At 47.4% G+C, this 14,921-nt stretch overlaps 2 protein-coding genes across 4 annotated transcripts in view; one reads left to right on the forward strand and one right to left on the reverse strand.

Moving 5' to 3' along the window:
- The first annotated feature begins 1,497 nt into the window (after positions 1 to 1,497).
- Positions 1,498 to 14,921, forward strand: part of LOC138785133 (acetylcholine receptor subunit epsilon-like) — a 29,370-nt gene continuing 15,946 nt past the window's right edge. Inside the window, exon 1 of the mRNA XM_069960722.1 lies at positions 1,498 to 1,645. The gene's annotated coding sequence lies outside the window, so the exon portion shown is untranslated. The remainder of the gene's footprint in view (positions 1,646 to 14,921) is intronic.
- The window catches only part of GP1BA (glycoprotein Ib platelet subunit alpha), a 30,006-nt gene continuing 19,719 nt past the window's right edge, over positions 4,635 to 14,921 (reverse strand). For 2 of the 3 annotated variants that reach the window (XM_069949081.1, XM_069949099.1), the window contains exons 2-3: positions 7,787 to 8,285; positions 4,635 to 7,021 (exon numbers count right to left, since the gene is read on the reverse strand). In XM_069949081.1, the coding sequence (XP_069805182.1) occupies positions 5,600 to 7,021; positions 7,787 to 8,281 (1,917 nt within the window). In that variant the 5' untranslated portion in view covers positions 8,282 to 8,285 and the 3' untranslated portion in view covers positions 4,635 to 5,599. Of the gene's footprint in view, positions 7,022 to 7,786; positions 8,286 to 12,149; positions 12,429 to 14,921 lie in introns of those variants that run through there. The other variant, XM_069949090.1, reaches the window with a different exon arrangement.

Consider the following 14,921-nt stretch of genomic DNA (forward strand, 5'->3'; position numbering starts at 1 on the left):
CCGAGTCGTAACTTTTTCTTTCTCATATAAACTATGATTTATTTTTTTTTTAAATGTTTGAGGTATCGGTGACCACCTGTTGTAGATGGCTAAAGCCCCACCCACTTCTTAAAGGAATTGTCCAGGCGCAAGATTTTTTTTTTCTTATACTGTTGGTCACTACAGCCCTATGCTAAGGAGAGAGAAATCTGTTTTCATTTTTTTATTTATTTTTATTGTTGGTGGGGGCATTTAAAGGGTCTTCCAGAGCAAAGACGCTATATGCATCTGCCCTCCCATGTGGCCAAGAAATGAGGAATCTAAGGACTGAGGACCCCCCCCCCCCCCTCTATAATAAGGGTAGGTTCACACTAAGGAATTCCGTCGCCTGTACGCGTGCACGTGAATTCTTTCAGCGGAATCAGCCGGCCCATAGAATGGTGTCTATGGAGCAGGCGGAAAGGCGCGCAGCCGTGCGTACAGGCAGGCGACGGAATTCTGCGAGACTTCCTCAGTGTGAACCCACCCTTACTCAGAATTCACTAACAGAATGTAAGGAAATTAATTTTCTGGACAGTCCCTTTAAGCAGGAGAAGCGGTTATGACAGCAGAACCAAATCTGCCACAGAGGGGTAAACTGGGACCATAGATACCCCCAGAGCTAAATCTCCCTTCTTAACGGGAGACGAGGCCTACTTATACAACTGCCTATACGATAAACCCTTTGTTGCCCATAGCAACCAATCACAGCCCAGCTTTCATTTTGCCAGCGTAGTTTAAGAAACAAGAGATGAGCTCTCATTGGTTGCCAAGGGCAAAGGGTTAAAATTATTTTTGTTGCCATAGCAACCAATCACAGCTCCGCTTTCATTTCTCATATTGTTCTGGTAAAGTGAAAGCCGGGCTGTGATTGGTTCCCATAGACAACAAAAAGGTTTTAGCCAACACCTATGCGATTTTAGCATGAAGTTAAAATGGAGGAGTGTGTTGATCCAGAAGAAGACAACTAAACAAACCTCTGTGAGGTAGCAATGACCACCACCACCAAGTTAGTGGACCCCCCCATTGTTGGCGTATTGGTAACATCCACTCCAAGTTTTGTTTTTGTCTATTTAAAGGGGTACTCTGGCGAAAATATTTTTTTTTAAATCAACTGGTGTAAAAAAAAAAAAATCTTCAGTCTTCCAGTATTTATCAGCTGCTGTATGTCCTGCAGGAAGTGTTGTATTCTTTCCAGTCTGACATAGTGTTCTCTGCTGCCACCTCTGTCCATGTCAGGAACTGTCTAGAGCAGAAGCAAATCCCTATAGAAAACCTCTCCTGCGTAATAAATATATTGAAACAGAAAACCTCTCCTGCTCTGAACAGTTCCTGACATGGCCAGAGGTGGCAGCAGAGAGTACTGTCACACTGGAGAGAATACATCACATATCTGTATAACTTTCTGACACCAGTTGATTTAAAAGAAAAAATAGATTCACAGGAGGACTCTTCCTCAACATAGGAAGTAGACAAACGGATCCATGTGGAAAAGTTTTTGTCCATCGGGTTACAACGTTCCGGCTTGGTCCAAAGGACTAGAGTTCCAAAGCGTGACAGCTCTAACAACGAAAGCCTCCGACTACCAAAGTGAGCATGAAGCCCTAGAAGAAACCTGTCAGCTGAGGTTGGTTCCAGTCAGAGCCCCTCTTTAATCTCTTCTATATCCCCCTACACAAACGTACTAGTGCTGTCTTTAGTACCTGAATATACTATGAAAGAGATTGTAAGGGAATCTTCATAAAGGGTGTACCTCTTTTCCCCCAGCTTATATTTGTAACCCCCCCCGACACACACACACCTCTCATTGTCTTGGCTATCATCAAAGCAAAAAAATTGTAAATCTGATGTCCTACTGAATTTATTTACCCCTTAAACAGTCTGTCATTTCAGCAAACTTTGCATAGATCAATAGTAGGAGGGAATATATCTTATCAGACAAAAATGCAGTGCAATGTAATATATCTTATCAGACAAAAATGCTTTCTTCACTCATCTCTATGTCAGCCTCTATGAAAAATCAGCTAAGTAATGACTTTTGTTTACTGATTACCACTTGTGGCGGCTCAGGGATCAGATTACAAGCAGGAAAATGGGAGGGAGAGCGTCTGGGAAGACACACATTGCAGAGAGACGGCGAAAATAACAAACTTCAGAGCTGAAATCTGCTCAAATCCACTATATAAATAACGTCCAGGTATACTGCTGCTCCTCATTCTCACACGCAGAGTCACTTGAAATGACAGCTCCACTGTTAAGGTATCTGCTTATACTGATACATGGTGTCGCCCCTCCTCAGCAGATCATCACCCAGTCTCTTTTAGCACATACAGTACCATCAGTGACCAGCAGAGGGTGCTACACTACAACGTTCCTAAGTGCCCCCTTCTTGAACCCTTCAGATGCCAGGGTCCAGGTGTGACTACCACCTCCACACCCTCCTTACTTTTTGTTGTTGTTTGTAAGCAGTAAAGCAGAATTATAACTGCTGTAAAAATGTGATTGTCAACATTTTTAATTCCATATAAAGTGTCGGCAGAGACCTTGATTACCGCTGTTGCCGGTGCGGAGTGCAGGTGCTTGTAGAATAGAGAGCGCTTCTTTTGTGATATAACTACCGGCAATCTGCTGTGCACTCGGGGAGCTTAGTTGTCAGGACTCGTCCGGCGCTCGCTCTCACTGGGGTTGCTGCAAGAAGAGGCTGGGGAATAAGTGGAAGTAAAGACCCTCTAAGTACTCCACTTTTCTCTCAATTCTTCGTGTACTTGGTAACTGGGATAATGGATGGAAAGAGTGGAGGTTTTCTTCGGTGCACAGTGTGTCCTATGTGTGATGGAGGAGGAGAACCGCTGCGGCAGGTGTGGGGAGGAGCGTAACTGTCATTTCAGGGTCATTTTTCTGAAAACATTAAATATCAACAGTACAAGCGATTTTAAGAAACTTTGTAATAGGTTTTATAAACCAAAAGAGTTTCCTTCTGTACTGGAAAAGCAATCTCCCAGCCTCCCCCCTCACTGCAGAAGAAGCAGGATTTCTGTCTCCATTATGTGGCTATGGAGAGGGGAGGGGCTGTTAGGAGTGACTGAGCACGGAGCAGTCCTGCACAGCACAACACCCTGCAATCTTCTCTCAGTAAGTTCATAGATAAGCACTGACCTTTCTGACCCCAGAATCCTGCGTTTTAGGTGCTCAGAGAGTCTACAAACAGCTGACCTTCATGTCACCTCTTCCTGCTCCCTCATCTCCCTCGGCCCCTCCCCCCTCCATAAGGATAGAATGGGAGAGCAGAACATGTCTTCACTGGCTTCTCTGTAATGAAGACGTGTTTGCCTGATAATGCACAGATAAGAAGTCGGGGGGGAGGCTGGGAGATTGCTTCTTGAGTACAGAAGGAGGCTTTTTTGGCTGATAAAACCTATTACAGAGTTTCTTAAAATCGCTTATACTACTGATTTCTGCAATAAAAAAAAAAAATGACAGTTACGCTTTAAGTGTAAGGGTACTATTACACGGAATGATAATCGGCCCTATCCGGCCAATTATAGTTCCGTGTAATAAAGACCGATAAGCCGATGATCGATGTCAACGGCTGATCGTTGATATAGATTCTGACCTATAATCGTTGGGCGCCGATCGCACATCGCTACGTGTGATAGTGGTGCGCGGCCGACGCTGACGATATGCAAAGAGGAATACATACCTATCCAGGGTGCTGCAGCTTCAGGGCGGCCTGTCTCAGCTGACAGGCCACTCAGCCAATCACAGGCTGGGACCGCTGCGGCCAGTGATTGGCTGAGCAGCCTGTCAGTTGAAACAGGCCGCTCTAAAGCTGGAGCGAGCAGACCTGGGGAGAAACACAGAGGAAGAGGAGCCCTGCAACCTGGATAGGTATGTATTCCTCTTTGCATATCGTCAGCGATGAACGATTATCGGGCCGTGTAATAGGCCTAGTAAACGAGCACAATCTAACCGATCGACTCTCGTTTACAGTTATTATCGGGCCCCCATCGGCCGTGTAATACCACCCTAAGTCCGGGTTCAGTAACTTCTCAGAAACCAAACACTCATTTAACTCCCAGTTGGTTGCCGCCCTAGAGAGCCGTAGGTTATATCCATGTTTTCCTGGAAGCCCTAGGACAGCAACCAACTTTAAATGTCAAATGTTCAGGTTCTGAGAAGTTGCCGAACCTGGTCTTAGGGTCCTATTCCACAGAGCGATAATCGTCCGAATCGGCCCAATTTGGCCGATTATCGCTCCGTGGCATAGAGACAACGTGTCATCGGTGATCATGTCATCGACTGATCGTTTATTTAGGTTCAAACTTAAAATCATCGGGCACCGACTGTGCATCACTGCGTGGAATAGCGATGCGCGCTGGGCGACCAACGATTTCACAAGCACCATGCTTTACCTTAGCATGTTGCAGGTCTTCTCCTGCGCTACTTCTTCCTCCCGGTCCCATGCGCAGCAGCAGCTTTGGTGTGGCCTGTCTTAGCTGATAGGCCACTCAGCCAATCACTGGCCAGGACTGCCGCGACCCGTGATTGGCTGAGCGGTCTGTCAGCTCACACAGGCCGCACTGAAGCTGCTGCTGCGTGCGGGATTAGGAGGAAGACTGAGCACAGGAGAAGACCTGCAACATGTTTAGGTAAAGTACGGTGTTTAAACAAGGGCTGCAAGGACATCGGTAACAATGTCCCAGCAGACCTCGCTAAACGATTATCGGGCTGTGTAATAGGCCCAGTAAACGAGCACCAATCTGGCAGATCGGCGCTCATTTACATTATTGATCGGGCCCGTAGAATAGGACCCTTAGACTTGAAGTTCGCTTATCTCTAATGACTACAAATCCAGGAAACTGTGGATTGTTCAGACCATGACTGATCGCAAGAACAAGTGAGGAGAGAGATCCCCACCGATCGTTGGATATATTCGGATCGCTTCCTGGCTCGCCACTTGATCTGCCTGAGACGAACTTCATAGACTTTGATTATGAGCCAAGAAGGTGAACATGGTCCTGTGTAATAGGATCAGCGACCGGCTTGATCCTCGGATTATTGGACCTATGTAATCGGGGACGTGGAAATGGAAGCAAAGAGCTATGTCAACTAAATACTGCCCCCCCAACATCAGGGGCATAGGCTGCATAGACACACAGGTCTTGGATTGGGATCCTTGTTCTGCTTCGATGGTGAGGAGCAAACATTACTCCTTCTTTTAGGATCCACCAACATGTTGTTCTGCTGGGCCTGGTCATTTATATGAATGGAGAGCTTGCACGTAACCCCGTGAGCAACGCCTTTACACACTTTCTATATATGGGATTTTTCGGAGCTAATTTCGGCCATATCGACCACGCTGCAAGGTGTTGGGGAGCCTCCCTTATTTAAGAGGTGCGGGAATTTGTAGACGCTCTTCTAGAATAGCGAGATGGTAGGGTAAACAGAGAACTAACATTGAACACATTTTTATGAACTATGATTAAAAAAAAAATCAAACAGTAGAACATCTGTCACTAATAGTCCAAGATTGTCATCTGGGGATCCCAGTAATTGGTGGTTGATCCGTGTCACGTCAATATTACAGAATAGCAGATGTGTAAATAATCTCCTGTTTTCGGGTACTAGACTCTAGAACCAACATCTTGGTGACGCCTGATGAAGATTGGTCTCTGAAGTGAGATTCGATAGCTCCATTATTTACGAGTAGGATCTCTTCATCACTCATGGGTTCCCTCATACTGTATCGGATGAGACGTATTCCAGGAAGCCATCGTAGAAGGTCCTGATTACAGCAATAGATCCACAGCAAGCACCCTGTCGTGATGACCATCCAAACCAGAAGGAGGAAGATACACAAACCATAGATGATCAGGTGTAGAAGACAACAGTTCTCCAGGATAACCTTCTCCAGCCACTTCATACCAAATGCTTTTGCCCAGGATCTTCTGGCTATCAAAACCGTGTTGGGTTTATCTGTGGGACTGGTGGGCACCTTGCTTGTGATTGGCTCCACGGTGTTGGTCATCATCCATGTTGTTGGATAAGGTGTTGTGCTAGGCCATACTGTGGCTTTAATGGTTTCTTGTGCAGATGATGTTGAGGTTGGTAACATAGTGGTTGCATGTGTAGTTGGCGTTGAGGTTGGTAACATGGTGGTTGCTTGTGTAGTTGGCGTTGAGGTTGGTAACATGGTGGTTGCTTGTGTTGTTCGCATTGAGGCTCCTAACATGGTGGTTGCTTTTGTAGTTGGCATTGAGGTTGGTAATATGGTGGTTGCCGGTGTAGTTGGCGTTGAAGTTGGTAACATGGTGGTTGCTTGTTTAGTTGGCGTTGAGCTTTGTAACATTGTGGTTGCCTGTGTAGTTGGCGTTGAAGTTGGTAACATGGTGGTTGCTTGTGTAGTTTGTGTTGAGGTTCGTAACATGGTGATTGCCTGTGTAGTTGGCATTGAGGTTGGTAACATGGTGGTTGCCCGTGTAGTTGGCAGTAAGGTTGGTAACATGGTGGTTGCCTGTGTAGCTGGAATTAAGGTTCCAATTATCGAGACAGTGGTCGGAGGCCACTGTGTCAATACTGTGGTGGTGATCATCTCAGTATGTGCAGGCACCTTAGTATATACAGGAATGGCGTCTCCATCCCCTTTCCTCCGATCACAATAGTCCATGCTAAAATCGATCAGTGGGGTCCTATCACGGCAGATCACACTTCTCTGATTTTTGGTTGGACCTTCTTTAGAGATTTCATAGACTCTGTCCTCATCCTCCTCCAACCAATTCTTAAAGTACTTAAGAGCGCAGTTACAGTTCCAGGAATTGTTCTCCAGATAGACGTAAGTCAATTCCAGCTCACCAAAGAAGTTATCCGGAATCTCTGTGAGCCAATTTCCCGATAGGTAAAGTATTTCTAGGTCACCAGTTTGACTAAGAAGATGATCAGGAAGAGACCGCAACTCATTATACGACAAATCCAGATGTTTCAGCGAATGTAAATCCTCAAATACCTGAGAAAAAGAAGAAACGTAAAAAACATGGTTATAGTCTTGCATATAGAAGGCAGTTATATTCCTGTATATAGGAGCAGTATTATAGTAGTTGTATTCTTGTATATAGGAGCAGTATTATAGTAGTTATATTCCTGTATATAGGGGGCAGTATTATAGTAGTTATGTTCTTGTATATAGGAGCAGTATTATAGTAGTTATATTCCTGTATATAGGAGCAGTATTATAGTAGTTATATTCCTGTATATAGGAGCAGTATTATCTTAGTTATATTCTTGTATATAGGAGCAGTATTATAGTAGTTATATTCTTGTATATAGGAGCAGTATTATAGTAGTTATATTTCTGTATATAGGGGGCAGTATTATAGTAGTTATATTCTTGTATATAGGAGCAGTATTATAGTAGTTATATTCTTGTATATAGGAGCAGTATTATAGTAGTTATATTCTTGTATATAGGAGCAGTATTATAGTAGTTATATTCTTGTATATAGGAGCAGTATTATAGTATATTTCTGTATATAGGAGCAGTATTATAGTAGTTATATTTCTGTATATAGGGGGCAGTATTATAGTAGTTATATTCCTGTATATAGGGGGCAGTATTATAGTAGTTATATTCTTGTATATAGGAGCAGTATTATAGTAGTTATATTCTTGTATATAGGAGCAGTATTATAGTATATTTCTGTATATAGGAACAGTATTATAGTAGCTATATTCTTGCACATAGTGGACAGTGGAGAAATATGTGTGATGTTACCTCGTCATCCAGTATGGCAATAGAGTTGTGTTGGAGCTCCAGCCTGGTCAGTTTCTTCAGTCCCTTGAAGGCGTCTTGTGGTATGGTGGTGATTTGGTTATGGGAGAGTTGCAGTATAATGAGTCCCGATAGCTGTGAGACCTGTGGTAGTTTCTGCAGCGTATTATTGGCCAGGTTGAGTTCTTCTATCATTAGGGGTATGTCAATGTCAAAACTGCTCATCCCATTGTTTGTGGCTTCCAGCTCTGTCAACTGTTTGAACGCCTTGAAGGAGGAGGCAGAGAGCGACTTGAAGTTGTTGAAGGAGAGGATGAGGATGGCAGTGCTGACAGGAATGTCTGCTAGCGGGAGGGTGGACAGGCCAAGATTTATACAGGACGTTTCTTCCTTCCCTTTTATAAGATTCTTCTCTGTGGAACAAGAAGATTGAGAGAAGACCCTGCTGACCACCATGAGACTGATGAGGCCGCAGTGAAGGAGGAAGCTCCTCATCATGAACCTTGGGGAAGAGGAAGATAAACGGAGAAGAACACGTCGTCAATCAGACCTGATTGTGTTATATTATACAGCAGTTACATCACAGGTCTCCAGATATATCGTATAATACAGACGACAATGACATCACCGCTCTCCAGATATACAGATGACACGTGTGACATCATCAGTTTCCAGATATGTTATATCCAGAGATGAGCGAGTACTAAAATACTTAAATGTTCATTACACGAGTCAAGTATTTTCTGATGCTCAAATGCTCAATTCCATTCAAGTCAATGGGAGTCTCGAGCATTTCAGGGGCCTCCTATTCGGCAGAGGGGATGGTGTCTGGTGCACCTGAGGACCTCAGAAAGTGATGGAAACAGCATGGAAATGGAACTAGCACAGCAGGGGGAGCAGCATGGATGCATTAACCCCTTCCCCTCCGGGCTAATTTCATTTTTGTATTTTCTTTATATTCCTCCACGTGTTTAAAAGGCCATAGCAGTTGCATTTTTTCACCTACAGACCCACGAGTCCTTATTTTTTGCATCACTAATTGTACTTTGCAATGGCAGACTTAATTTTTACATAGAGTACACTGCGTAACTAGAAAAATATTATATGCGCAGTAAAAGTTAAAAATAAAACGCAATATTTTTTATTTGGGGGGGGGGTGTAGTGTTTACGCCATTCGCCCTATGGTAAAACTAACTTGTTATCTATGTTTGTCAAGTCGGTATGATTACAATGATAGGCAATTTGTATGACTTTTATTTTATTTGACGGTTTTTAAAAAATTAAAACCTTTTAAAAATAAATAAATGTTTCTTAAAATCGCTCTATTCCCATTCTTATAATACTTTTATTTTTTGGTCTATGGGGCTGTGTGAGGTGTCAATTATTGCGAGATCTATACTTTCTATACTTTATTTTACTTGCGTATATGCGACTTTTATATGCAATCACTTTTTTTTTTACAATTTTTCTGGATTTGATGCAACGATTTTTTATGCCGTTTTTCTGTGCGAGATCAGAAATGGTATCATTTAATAGTTCGGGCGATTACTCACGCTGTGATACCAATATGTTTATTGTTTTTATTTATTTTTATTTATGAAATGGGATTCAAACTTTTATTAGGGAAGGGGATTGTTTATTAATAAAAACCTTAGTTTTTTTTTGTTTTTTTACATACACATTAATTAGAAGCCCCCCTGGGGGACTTCTAATACAAGTAAACTGATATCTCATATAGATCATTGAGTATATTTAGTAGAGCACTGATCTATTAGATCAGTGCGCTATTATTCTGGTCTGCAGCTGCCCAGATCTACAGGTTGCCGAGTCGATATCAGCGTCATTTGGCCAGTGCAATGTCTCCCCTCTCCTCGATCGCATCACAGGGGCGGTAAGGGGGGGGGGTATGGCTATAAAGGACATTTAAATGTAGCTGTCATGTTTGACTGGTGCATTTAACTGTTGTAATTAGCGGGTGTGGCGATCGGGTGTACCCGCTAATAGACGCAGTCCCGGGCTGCAACCCCTCTATGAACCTCCCCACCCGCCATAGCACGTACCGGTACTTCCTTCTGCAGGAAGGGGTTAAAGGACAACTCCGCTGTTTTTTTTTTCTCCAGGCAATTAAAACACATTACAAAGTTATATAACTTTATAATGTGCTTTAATTACCCTTCCGCCCCCGTTCCCTATCAACTTCCTTACAAGGACTGTTGGGTGTTTGGAAGCTAATCGCCTACCTAACTATATAATTTACCCTCCGCCTGCTGTGTCCCTGCTCCAGCAGCTCTACCTGTTACCTACCTAACTATATAATGTACCCTCCATCTGCTCTGTCCCTGCTCCAGCAGCTCTCTCTGTCACCTACCTAACTATATAATGTACCCTCCACCTGCTCTGTCCCTGCTCCAGCATCTCTCCCTGTCACCCACCTAACTATATAATGTATCCTCCACCTGCTGTGTCCCTGCTCCAGCAGCTCTCTCTGTCACCTAACTATATAATGTACCCTCCACCTGCTCTGTCCCTGCTCCAGCAGCTCCCCCTGCCATCTATCTAACTATATAATGTACCCTCCACCTGCTCTGTCCCTGCTCCAGCAGCTCCCCCTGCCATCTAACTATATAATGTACCCTCCACCTGCTCTGTCCCTGCTCCAGCAGCTCTCCCTGTCACCTAACTATATAATGTACCCTCCACCTGCTCTGTCCCTGCTCCAGCAGCTCTCTCTGTCACCTACCTAACTATATAATGTACCCTCCACCTTCTCTGTCCCTGCTCCAGCATCTCTCCCTGTCACCCACCTAACGATATAATGTATCCTCCACCTGCTGTGTCCCTGCTCCAGCAGCTCTCCCTGTCACCTACCTAACTATATTATGTACCCTCCACCTGCTGTGTCCCTGCTCCAGAAGCTCTCTGTCGCCTACCTAACTATATAATGTACCCTCCACCTGCTCTGTCCCTGCTCCAGCATCTCTCCCTGTCACCCACCTAACTATATAATGTATCCTCCGCCTGCTGTGTCCCTGCTCCAGCAGCTCTCCCTGTCACCTACCTAACTATATTATGTACCCTCTACCTGCTGTATCCCTGCTCCAGCAGCTCTCTGTCACCTACCTAACGATATAATGTACCCTTCACCTGCTCTGTCCCTGCTCCAGCAGCTCTCCCTGTCACCTACCTAACTATATAATGTAACCCTCTACCTGCTCTGGCCCTGCTCCAGCAGCTTTCGTTGTCACCTACCTAACTATATAATGTAACCCTCCACCTGGTCTGTACCTGCTTCAGTATCTCTCCCTGTCACCTACCTAACTATATAATGTAACCCTCCACCTGCTCTGTCCCTGCTCCAGCATCTCTCCCTGTCACCTACCTAACTATATAATGTACCCTCCACCTGCAGCTCTCCCTGTCACCTACCTAACTATATAATGTACCCTCCACCTGCTCTGTCCCTGCTCCTGCATCTCTCCCTGTCACCTACCTAACTATATAATGTACCCTCCACCTGCTCTGTCCCTGATCCTGCAGCTCTCCCTGTCACCTACCTAACTATATAATGTACCCTCCACCTGCTCTGTCCCTGCTCCTGCAGCTCTCCCTGTCCGCTAACAGACTGCAAGGGAGCCGAGCATCAGGTGACCTGGCTCTGTATACACCCAGGTCACCTGATGCAGCCGTCCAATCACTGCTCAGCCAGCAACCAACACAGCTCCTACATAACAGGACCTCCCAGCACCTTCCTGTATGTTTATTCGCTGATTTAAAGCCGCCAGACATGCAGGGAGGAGACAATCAATTTCATTCAAGCTCCATGTGGTACTCGCTCGAGTATCAAGTATTTTTAAGTACCATGATACTTGAGTGAATAGTGAGCTGAAACGAGTATACTGGCTCATCTCTAGTTATATTATACAACGCTCTGTATATACATTCTATATCTACAACAATGAAGTCAGCACTCTCTGGATATATTACAGGAGCAACGTCACTGCCTTCTAGATATAATCCCTGGTATACCATAGTGACATCACTGCTAGATAGAACCCCTGGTATACCATAGTGACATCGCCACTCTAGATATATTACACCAGCAGTGACATCACCACTCTAGATATATTACACCAGCAGTGACATCACCACTCTATAGATGTTATATTACACCAGCTGTGACATCACCACCCTCTAGATATGTTATATTACGACAGCAGTGACATCACCACTCTCTAGATATGTTATCTTTCACCAGCAGTGACATCACCACTCTCTAGATGTTATATTACACCAGAAGCCGCTATATGACCACTGATACACACGCTCTCTATATAATAATAAGTTACGGTATCTGGTGGGTCCTCACCTCGCTCAGGCACCGCTCTCCTCTTCGTCCACCGTCCTCCTCCTCTTCTCCTTCTGTCGTCTTCTCACGTCTCTTGGGCTTATCATAAGGAGCTGGTGTTTCCTGGAGTTATATTAGTGTCTGCAGGAAACTCATGTAATGTTCTTGTGGTTTCTCCCTGTGTTACACACTACTCACAATATGTTAGGGATATTTGGCTTTCGGTGAAAATTATGGAAAACGTAAGACGTTCCAGCTCCAGTGATATTATATCATGGGGTGTATCTCAAACAATTTATTGAAATAAAATCTGTCCCCAGTGGTGTGTGTACCCCTACAACAGGTCAGTCTCTATAAATTGTCATGTGTCCTTGAGCATCAATTACAGTTGATAACGACGCCCCCTGCTGGTCACAAGTCTCCTTATTGTCTGCTAAGGAATGGCAGCTCACTCTTCTTGAAGGGCGGTCCCTTAGGTCATTAAGGTTCTGGGGTACAGCGTTACGAGACTGAGCTCATCCTACAGATTTTCTATAGGATTCAGGTCTGAAGAAAGTGCAGGACCCTTTATGTGAGGTCCCCAGTCTCCAGCAGCCGCTCCATGTGAGGTCCCCCAGTCTCCAGCAGCCCCTCCATGTGAGGTCCCTCAGTCTCCAGCAGCCCCATGTGAGGTCCCCCAGTCTCCAGCAGCAGCCGCTCCATGTGAGGTCCCCCAGTCTCCAGCAGCAGCTCCATGTGAGGTCCCCCAGTCTCCAGCAGTGGCCGCTCCATGTGAGGTCCCCCAGTACCAGCAGTGGCCGCTCCATGTGAGGTCCCCCAGTCTCCAGCAGCCGCTCCATGTGAGGTCCCCCAGTCTCCAGCAGCCGCTCCATGTGAGGTCCCCCAGTCTCCAGCAGCCGCTCCATGTGAGGTCCCCCAGTCTCCAGCAGCCGCTCCATGTGAGGTCCCCCAGTCTCCAGCAGTCGCTCCATGTGAGGACCCCCAGTCTCCAGCAGCCGCTCCATGTGGGGTCCCGCAGTCTCCAGCAGCCGTTCCATGTGAGGTCCCCCAGTCTCCAGCAGCCGTTCCATGTGATGTCCCCCCAGTCTCCAGCAGCTGCTCCATGTGATGTCTCCCCAGTCTCCAACAGCCGCTCCATGTGAGGTCCCCCATTCTTCAGCAGCCGCTCCATGTGAGGTCCCCCAGTCTCCAGCAGCCGCTCCGTGTGAGGTCTCCCAGTCTCCAGCAGCCGCTCCATGTGATGTCCCCCCAGTCTCCAGCAGCCGCTCCATGTGAGGTCTCCCATTCTCCAGCAGCCGCTCCATGTGAGGTCCCCCGGTCTCCAGCAGCCGCTCCAGGTGAGGTCCCCCAGTCTCCAGCAGCCGCTCCATGTGAGGTCCCCCAGTCTCCAGCAGCCGCTCCATGTAAGGTCCCCCAGTCTCCAGCAGCCGCTCCATGTGAGGTCCCCCCAGTCTCCAGCAGTTGCTACATTTGAGGTTCCCCCAGTCTCCAGCAGCTGCTCCATGTGAGGTCCCCGAGTCCCCAGCAGCCACTCCATGTGAGGTCCCCCAGTCTCCAGCAGCCACTCCATGTGAGGTCCCCCAGTCTCCAGCAGCCGCTCCATGTAAAGTCCCCCAGTCTCCAGCAGCCACTCCATGTAAGGTCCCCCAGTCTTCAGCAGCCGCTCCATGTGAGGTCCCCCATTCTTCAGCAGCCACTCCATGTGAGGTCCCCCAGTCTCCAGCAGCCGCTCCATGTGAGGTCCCCCAGTCTCCAGCAGCCGCTCCATGTGAGGTCCCCCCAGTCTCCAGCAGCCGCTCCATGTGAGGTCTCCCATTCTCCAGCAGCCGCTCCATGTGAGGTCCCCCGGTCTCCAGCAGCCGCTCCATGTGAGGTCCCCCCGTCTCCAGCAGCCGCTCCATGTGAGGTCCCCCAGTCTCCAGCAGCCGCTCCATGTGAGGTCCCCCAGTCTCCAGCAGCCGCTCCATGTAAGGTCCCCCAGTCTCCAGCAGCCGCTCCATCTGAGGTCCCCCGAGTCTCCAGCAGTTGCTACATGTGAGGTCCCCCAGTCTCCAGCAGCCGCTCCATGTAAAGTCCCCCAGTCTCCAGCAGCCACTCCATGTAAGGTCCCCCATTCTCCAGCAGCCGCTCCATGTGAGGTCCCCCGGTCTCCAGCAGCCGCTCCATGTGAGGTCCCCCGGTCTCCAGCAGCCGCTCCATGTGAGGTCCCTGAGTCCCCAGCAGCCGCTCCATGTGAGGTCCCCCAGTCTCCAGCAGCCGCTCCATGTAAAGTCCCCCAGTCTCCAGCAGCCACTCCATGTAAGGTCCCCCAGTCTCCAGCAGCCGCTCCATGTGAGGTCCCCCAGTCTCCAGAAGCCGCTCCATGTGAGGTCCCCCAGTCTACAGCAGCCGCTCCATGTGAGGTCCCCCAGTCTCCAGCAGCCGCTCCATGTGAGGTCCCCCAGTCTCCATCAGCCCCTCCATGTGAGGTCCCTCAGTCTCCAGCAGCCGCTCCATGTGAGGTCCCCCAGTCTCCAGCAGCCGCTCCATGTAAGGTCCCCCAGTCTCCAGCAGCTGCTCCATGTGAGGTCCCCCCAGTCTCCAGCAGTTGCTCCATGTGAGGTTCCCCCAGTCTCCAGCAGCTGCTCCATGTGAGGTCCCCGAGTCCCCAGCAGCCGCTCCATGTGAGGTCCCCCAGTCTCCAGCAGCCACTCCATGTGAGGTCCCCCAATCTCCAGCAGCCGCTCCATGTGAGGTCCCCAGTCTCCAGCAGCCGCTCCATGTGAGGTCCTCCATTCTTCAGCAGCCACTCCA

Source organism: Dendropsophus ebraccatus, chromosome 1 (assembly GCF_027789765.1).
Source record: "Dendropsophus ebraccatus isolate aDenEbr1 chromosome 1, aDenEbr1.pat, whole genome shotgun sequence".
Lineage (NCBI taxonomy): Eukaryota > Metazoa > Chordata > Amphibia > Anura > Hylidae > Dendropsophus > Dendropsophus ebraccatus.